This window comes from Diadema antillarum, unplaced genomic scaffold (genome assembly GCF_040938485.1).
Source record: "Diadema antillarum isolate AM-2024a unplaced genomic scaffold, OU_Dant_1.0 scf00000040, whole genome shotgun sequence".
Lineage (NCBI taxonomy): Eukaryota > Metazoa > Echinodermata > Echinoidea > Diadematoida > Diadematidae > Diadema > Diadema antillarum.
The window spans coordinates 524,750-533,726 of record NW_027270929.1 but is presented as its reverse complement, the minus strand read 5'-3'; the positions used below and the strand labels follow the sequence as shown (position 1 = coordinate 533,726).

At 37.5% G+C, this 8,977-nt stretch overlaps 1 protein-coding gene across 1 annotated transcript; it reads right to left on the bottom strand.

The window, feature by feature from the left end:
• Positions 1–3,813: 3,813 nt before the first annotated feature.
• LOC139711754 (macrophage migration inhibitory factor-like) lies at positions 3,814–8,757 on the bottom strand. Its single transcript, XM_071623612.1, has 3 exons — positions 8,642–8,757; positions 6,575–6,744; positions 3,814–3,944 (listed from the first exon to the last, which is right to left on the bottom strand). The coding sequence occupies exons 1-3, from the start codon at positions 8,747–8,749 to the stop codon at positions 3,875–3,877; spliced, it is 348 nt and encodes a 115-aa protein (XP_071479713.1). The 5' UTR covers positions 8,750–8,757; the 3' UTR covers positions 3,814–3,874.
• Between the last annotated feature and the right edge of the window lie 220 nt (positions 8,758–8,977).

The window sequence follows — 8,977 nt, the reverse complement described above, 5'->3', positions numbered from 1 at the left end:
TATATATATATATATATACATAATGTGTGTGTGTGTGTGTGTGTTTGTGTAATTTTATATATTTAGATAGATAGATAGATACATAGATAGATAGAGATATATATCTATGTTATTTATACTGGGCCACTAAATCTTCCTGTTGGGCTACCAAATTTCCAAGGAAGAGCATCTTTGGTGGCCTCATCACACAGCTATTAAAATTCAAAATGAATTGTTATTTTTCCTTTTATGTGGGCCATTACGTTTCTTTTCCGGGCCACAAACATTTCAAATTCAAAGATTTTAGTGGCCTGAACGATCCACCAGCGAAAAAAGTTTGGGACGAGCTCTGACATATGTATACACTGTACGTACAAATATATTACACATTTTTATACTTATGTATAAGGAGGATTGGGCAGATCCACTATGCAGAACTACACAGTGGGATGACTAAAAGAAACTAGGGTGGGGAATTACATGTATTGTAGAAAATGATAACATGGTGGGATTAAGAACCACATGGCAGTCACAACCCCACCCAGGACCTCTGTCTCAAAACGTCATCGCTTTTGTACCCGGTTGTCTGTTTGTCTGTTTGATTCAAGTTGGCCTGGACGAAATTTTTAGGAAAACTTGGAGATGAACAAAAAGCGTAAACAGCAAAGACCAAGTTTGCTGAAAGAGGGGAAGAAAGCTGCACCCGTATATACAGTCATTGTGTAATTATTATGTATGTACATCTCTAAGGTTGAAAAGGCTGTCACGTGGGATCATCGACTGGGGACGGAGATTTCAAATCGAGTTCGGTGGTTCGACAACCTCACTAAACCGAGAACTCTATGGAACAACACAGTTTTCCTGATCCTGTCAATTGTTCTGGACTATAAAGAGAAAGTCAGTTTGCAGAAGAATTCCCGAACATTCTCAGATACTTGAGTACGAAAGCAAGTCCTTTGTTGTCGAACAGAAAGAGAGTCAATCTGTTGAGTCGTGTGAGCTTTCAGCAAGAGCACTTCACAATCAGAAGTACAGTGAACTCTCCTTAAATATACACGTAGCATTAACACTTGCACAATAAAAACCGAAAGTTCAATTTCGCTATTTCATTGTTCTGCAAACAATGGTACATGAAAGTCCCTTGCAATTACACAAACGCACATCGTTCTCCCTCAGTATACATATTATGTATGTATTATGTGTTATACAATTTATAACATATATATATATATATATATATATATATATATATATATATATATACGATTTCATTTTAATCACGGAATCAGGTGGAATGGAAATTTAGACCATTCATTCATTCATTCATTCATTCAATTTTATTACTTTTTTGCCAGTTTACAAAACCAACAAAGATGATTATGTCTCTTCTCTAATCTTATGAACACATCTTGTAAAACGGCATACTGAATTCTCCACCTACATGTTCAGGATGTCTGCCTGACCACAATATCAGATAGTTGATTTCATCTAGACTGTCACCAAAATTGATTGAAGTACATAAAGCATTACTTCTCATGCAAGTGGCGTTGACGATGTGCACAAGTTAAACAACATGGACAGACCTCATTTTCAGCTCATGTCAATGATAAACATAACATATTTTACAAAATACACATACGACTAATAAAAAAAAGAACACAAAGGGTTACTGCATAGTATGTTGTATTTAGTAGTAAATAAGTGTCATACACAACATTGTCTAGCACACCGTAATTTGCACGGTAAACCCTTTTTAATGTTACACTGTTAGTGTAGCCTTATTTTTGGCAAGTTTCGACTTCATAACAGCTTTTTGGGCATCGTCTTGTACTTAAAGTAAGAGTGTCAGGAATGACAATAACATGGTACAGACAAGAAAGAGTCTATTCTTGTCCTACAGTATACATTTGGCTTTTCTTGTTGCGACTAACTTCCCATTCTACTTAAATCAAAATAGATCATGTACATGTACATCATAAAAAACACACATGTAAAGAGAAATAATGGAAGAATGAAATAAATGTCCACACATAAACAATCCATGAAGGTTCTATGATATATCATGAACTTCCAAGGAATACTGTTTCATAATCATTACACTATTTACACATTTTTTTTTTAGGTATATAGTGTTGTGAGTTCCCAGGTGGGGGCACTTTATAAGCATAAGTTCAAATATTAACAATACTTGATCTGTGTCTTTTATATTGTTTGACTGTTTGGGAAATCATTTTTCAACACGGTCCCATTTGTATACATATATGTCTATATCACATCTGCCTAATCTTTTTTTTTCATAACATAACAAGGTATGTATATAGATTGTATAACAAGGTATGTATGCTATACAATACTTGATCTGTGTCTTTTATATTGTTTGACTGTTTGGCAAATCATTTTTCAACACGGTCCCATTAGTATACATGTATGTCTATATCACATCTGCCTAATTTTTTTTTCATAACATAACAAGGTATGTATACTATGGAATGGCACACAGACGGAGAGAGGCAAAACAATACAAATGTTTGTGCAACGATACAAATTTCATGAAAAGCAAATGTGAGGTGTAGCAATACATGTAGCTATAACACTCAGCCTCAAGCAGCATCTTACATCGACGTAAGTCTCAAATACTGTGTGTTTGTGTGTACTTCATCGAGTCAAGAAAAACAATTACTTTAGTTGCTCTATGCAAATATACCGGTTGCATATCAAAACCGCAACCACTCCAGTTTACAACGATGATGGACCAATCCCCTTTGACAGAGCATCATTTTCACCCAGTCAAACTGGGCAAAAGGTTCATTAACAATCTACAAGTCAAATAACTTCACCTTACCAGATCCCTGTCTCACAGCTTCACTTTGACAGAACAGCAGAACATGCCCCAGGAATTTAGACTATGCTACATATGTATTACATTTAACCCATGGAGGACAAGTCCCGAGTATACTTAGGCAGGTGTCTATGGGAAATGCGTGTTATAAAATCCGCAATAGGTTAAACATGAAAAGGTCTTTTCCTCAACATAAGGTTTCTGTAGGCTGAACAGCACAAGACAGACCAATCATGTGGTGGGAACATACCACGACAAGAGAGCCTGTAGAATGTTTGTATGGTAGTACCACAACTCATACAGACTCTGCTGGACTGTGAAAATAAACATCAAGTAATGTAAAGTGTAAGCGTCCATAATATGACTCAACCAAATGTGGAAAAAAAAAAGCCAATTACAAAACTGACTACAGTCCGACCTCTCCTAACCGGCCTCCTTTTATCGGGATCTCTCTATTATCCAGACGCGGTATCGGCATGTTTTTTTATTTTTCAATCTAATGATTACAGGGAAAAAGGGATTTCAAACTCAAACAGAATTTCTACACAAATTCACACGAATTACATATTATTCTCACCATAATTAACATATATTCACATCTAATTTTCATCTACATAACATGCCTTCAGACATTCTACCCCCATATCATCGCAAGAACATGGACAGAAAACTTTTCATTAAATCATGCACGGTACAGGCGATTGTTCTTCGGCATCTGTATGTATTAAACATTTAGTCCCCCATATCCGGCTAAAGCCCTTATCCGGATTAGCGCCAGTTCTTATATGTCCGGATAGGCAAGGTCGGACTTTATAAGGAAACTGCTCAGTTTTCAGACGACTGTAAATTCTGAGTTTTGATAGGCACATTTCAGATTTTCCAGAAAAATGCTTTGAACAGTTAACCATACTCAACGCAACAGTTTCTTTCACAAACTCACCAGGCAGGGAAAATAATCTCCTAGATCTAAATATTAGAAATTAGGAAGCTAGAAGCTCTTTTCACTGTTTGACTGGAGATTTTCCTTTTCTGAAGCAGATGACATGATGCTCCATCCTAGCTTGCGAAAGTTGTGTTGTTCCAGCCAACATCTTGACGAGCTATGTCTCTGAAGAGCACATACATTCTGTGGTAGAAAGAGTGACAGCACATGGCAGTATCTTCAACAATAACAAAAAAATGGTCAGGATAATTAAGACATAATTACAATATTCACAGTAAAATTCACAACTTTTATGTGCCTATTACTGTAGGATTATCTTTCTGTTTTCATTAGCCTGAAAACAAGACACTTCACCCTTTTTGAAGGGGGGGGGGGGGTTAATGTGTTCAGTTAGAACTTTCTACAGTGCTACAGTTTAAAGGTAGGGAATCCCATTTGCACGCCTTAAATGAAGAGTTGTATAAATAGTGGTATGTTGAAGAGAATATCATTTTAGAAACTCCCATAAAGTATTGAAAGTGGAAGGTAACATTTAGTACATTTTTTTGACGGTTAGATTTTGAATTGAATTGTTTTCGGGGCTCACCGTAAATTCCAGTACATTACTAGGCTACCTTTGCAGACCCATGTACTGCATGTGTGTCCATCATGTATATTTTGTGAAGAAAGTTCATCAACACTTACAAACATTTCTATATACATTCTTACCACACACTCTATATGTTATTACATCAGCTCTTGTACTTTTAGATTTGTGTTTATAGATCACAAATACAGAAGAATGCAACAAAAAGGCGTAAGTGTGGCTGACACACAGAACTACTGAGTAGTTGAGTTTTGTGCATTATTCAAATTTTAGATAACTGTTGACTTCCAAATTTCTAAGCAGTGGCCTAAGCAAGTCCCCTGAGGTTCATATTCAATGTTTTGCTGCATTTTGGGAGGTCTGTAAAAGGTATCCCCTACCTTTAACTTCTTATGACATGCAGCTGGCTATGTCAACACAAATGTCTTTTTCATAAAATGGTATGATTGGTATGACAACACTTTCTTTATCAACAAAGAGTGGCTGTGTGCTTGCTTACTTCATTTTCTTTAAATCAGATACCATGGTGGCTAAATGGTTACATACAGTACAGTACATCTTTATCATTATTTTTCCATATTGCAACAAAACAAAAAGAAGAAAGAAGAATGTCAAAAGAACCTCCAAGTAGTCGACCTGAGCATGTTATGCTAATTATGACCTAGTACACAGTTTCCTTCTGTTTTGTAATTGGACAATTAATGTAAAAGGTGATGCTCTCCATCATTTGCAGGGATATTTCTTGTTTTCTTCTTTTTAATCTTCAAAAGGATATAATTATGCAGCCTATCACAGAGATTAGTGTGTGGGTAAGTAGGTGGGTCACTTCACCAGGTTAACACCCTGCTCTTTACTGAGAAAATGAATGGAGTGGGATCTTTCATGTGTGAGGGTTGTGACTCTCTCACACATGGGACCTCCATAAGTAACGTCCTACACTGTATCCCACGGCTAGAGTGTTTGGCCTCTTGTCAGAGGCATGATTACCGCCAAGATGCTTGGCTAGACTCAAGATCTAACCTGATTCATCTGGATTGGGAGGCAGATGCACTACCAACTGAGTCAAATCACTGCCCATTTTAACTCCTTTCAGTCTGAACAACAAATCCATGCTGAAGACAAGGCAAGTGCCATAATGTGTCTCGCCCATTCACGTACAAGAAATTGTACGCGAATGGGATATAATAGATAAAAAGAGATATAAAAGGGTAAAAATTTATGGCAAAAAAGAAACGTGCCATAAAAACTTAAAATTGGGCCCTTAAAGTTTGTTGACCCCTGCCTGTGACCTTTGACCTTGTGGTGACCATCGACTCCCCAAGGGACATCTACCATCCAAGTTTGGTCACAAACGGACCTATGGATCAAAAGTTATGACCCATGATAGAAACGCGCCATAAAAACTTAACATTGGGCTCTAAAAGTTTGTTGACCCATGCTTGTGACCATTGACCTTGTGGTGACCATCCACTCCCCAAGGGACATCTAACATCCAATTTTGGTCACAAATGGAGTTATGAATCAAAAGTTATGACCCATAATAGAAACGCACCATAAAAACTGAACATTGGGCCCTAAAGTTCATTGACCCCTGCCTGTGAGCTTTGACCTTGAGGTGACCTTTATATATGGTAAAATGTGAAACTCTGTATGACCCCTCTTCCCTAGAAGTTTGATCGCAATTGAAGCCCAGCGTAAAGAGTTATTGAAGTTTTTGCAGCGTTACGGACAGACGACGGACGGATGGATGACGGACGGACAGACGCCGCAGGCGATCCCTTAGTCTCCCCGCACCTCCGGTGGGCTCGACAAAAACTACTTGATGTGAAAAAAATGAAATTAGTCCATAATTGTTCACGCACAAAATATATCTGAACACTCTAATAACTCCACCAAGTCTCTCATTGCTGTAATTTCAATGTGTCCACAGAATGCAGCGCTTGTTTGATGTTCAAATGGTCAGATATTTTTTCTGATAAACATATCAAAGATATCTTTTGTTAGATGTGCTCTTCACACATGGTATCATGAATTATGAATTATCATAATGACATACAGTGACTTATATATTGCATCAAATCCACTCTGTAGAGTGCTCAATTTGCCTACAGACTATTATTATTATCATATATATCAAGCATTATATAAACATATCATTCTGATTGTGCAAAAAATGTATGTTATGTTTGGGTTGGATGGTATGAGATAAATTTTGCTGAGGTTTTACCTGTCTGCTGCAACGTTCATCTTTGCCATCGCAGCTGTGATGACTTTGGTTAGATTCTTGTTTTCCTCAAGTCCCAGTTTTCCAATAGATGTCACGTTCACCATTGCACATGGATCACTGGACCCTCCGAACATTATCGTCTGGTTTGGGACCACACTAATGCAGACGAACTAGGAGGAAACAAATTATAGAATGGGAACTCATTAGTGCACCATTACCAGTAAATTTATTATTTTTTTTAACTTTGAGGTAACATTACACACATGTGACAATAGCACATCATTATCAATACCATTTATTGGAAATCAAAGAAAACAAAATGCAAGATTTTTTTGTTATTTATTTATTTTTTTTTTGTGGGAGAGCAACCTGCTACTGTTAAAAAGAGGTAAATCCAGCCATCCCCATTATCAGTTAAACAAACCTGGATCAAAACCTGAAGATGATGATGATGACACATACTTCTTCAGAATGGTTGTAGGGTGAGAAAAAAAAAATGTGTTGTTCCCAACTATCTGTACCTTTAAGACATCATAAATTATATTGATATTACTAGGAAAAGCTGGTACATACAGTACATCATAGTAAAAATCAATATTATCGAGCTCTCCTTTGTGGCTTTATCAATACCAAAATGTGTCTAAAATCATCATAAGTTGCTCATTTTGAGCTCAAACATATGTCTACTCAAGGCTGGTTGAAATTGGAATAAGGCTTTACCATGACTCTTCAACGCTAATCTCTGTCCTACATTTCTCTTGGTGAGGGAGGGGAAATGCTGTTATATCAAGTAAAGTAAAAGTATGCTAGATATGATATGGGGTCTACAAGACACTAACACACATTAGGAAATGGGCATCTTCAATAATCACAAAGTCAAAGACAAGTAAATGTTTTGTTCTTTCCACATGTTTCTTACTTTTTGTTACATTGATAAATCAACTGTGATACAATACAATCTATCATATCTGAATAAGTAAACATATGTCTACTCAAAGCTGGTTTACATTGTTTACAATGACTCTTCAAAGCTAATCTCTGTCCTACATTTCTCTTGGTGAGGGAGGGGAAATGCTGTTATATCAAGTAAAGTAAAAGTATGCTAGATATGGGGCCTACAAGGCACTCACACACATTAGGAAATGGGCATCTTCAAAAATCACAAAGTCAAAGACAGTTCTGTTCTTTCCACATGTTTCTTACTTTTTATTACATTGATAAATCAACTGTGATACAATGCAATCTACCATATCTGAATGGTTGAATAGCATTTGTACACAAAGAAAATTTTACCTGCTTATATCAAAAAACAAGCCCTGACAACTGTGCAATTTCCATCCTACAGTCAAACCTTATTTGACAAAATAAATGATCTGTCTGTTCAACTTGTTATATGACCTGATTAGTGACATTAATTTCTTGCCACACACTTCACTTGATGAAATTTCAGTCGAGACGCCAGAAGATATGTCTCACGAAGATACTTAGAATTAAGGAATTAAGGTTTATAAACCGTTTAGTTCATCATAGCATCGTCAGAAGTCTCAAGGCCTCATTACACGTGATGACATGTCGTTGGAGCTGAGGCATAGTTCAGTGTCACTTGGACCACGTTACCACTGAGCCGACTGTCAGCCGAGTACAGCACAGACAAGTCATGGCACTAGCAGTTATTTACGACGAATACAAATGTACAATTTACAATGTAGTAGGCGTGATTTGCGCAACACATACCACTACGAGAAGAAACTCATTTTGCATGCTTATCAGGAAACCATGGAATCCGAATAGTTTTCCAAGAAATGTAATACATTTAGATGCACGTACACCCAGTGTCTTCAGTCAGTTTTGAATTTGGTTTGGACAAATTCTGGGACAATGAACTCATAAAATTTAAGTTCGAAGCCACTCCACCTGGCCATAACCCAGCTCATCTCAAGGACTAAACCTGGATCTGAATACAAAGGCTCAGCCTGCGTTCAGAATCTTCCATAGCATAGGTATCCATAGGTATCCATAGGTAACACAGATGTAAATATGTGGGACACTTTACGACAACATAGCTACCTTTTCTGGTTTTCCAAGTTGTTTTGCGAGCTCTGATGACAGATTGCATGACCAATCTTGGGGAATATCGGCGTCCTTGACGTTTGTGAAAACTTGTAGGATAGGCATTGTGAAAGTTAAAGCTACTCCAGACACACGTGGAATTTAGACAACTAATCGACCACAAGTAGACAGCACAGCTTGCAGCTGTACAGGGCACTCGCTGACGTAACGCGTGATCCGATAACAGGATGATCGCCCGCTTTTCTCGGGACCGGGACTTTACTGTTTGTTGCCGTAGAGGGTGCTCGTGGTAGAAGGTGCACTGAGTCGCCGTGCAATCAGCTGACCGTTTTA

Excerpts from the sequence above, each read along its gene's own strand:
- LOC139711754 (XM_071623612.1), bottom strand. The coding sequence starts at position 8,749 with ATGCCTATCCTACAAGTTTTCACAAACGTCAAGGACGCCGATATTCCC. Across the intron at positions 6,745-8,641 it reads AACTTGGAAAACCAGAAAAG|TTCGTCTGCATTAGTGTGGT; the intron begins GTAGCTATGTTG and ends GTTTCCTCCTAG. Across the intron at positions 3,945-6,574 it reads ATGAACGTTGCAGCAGACAG|AATGTATGTGCTCTTCAGAG; the intron begins GTAAAACCTCAG and ends TTTCTACCACAG.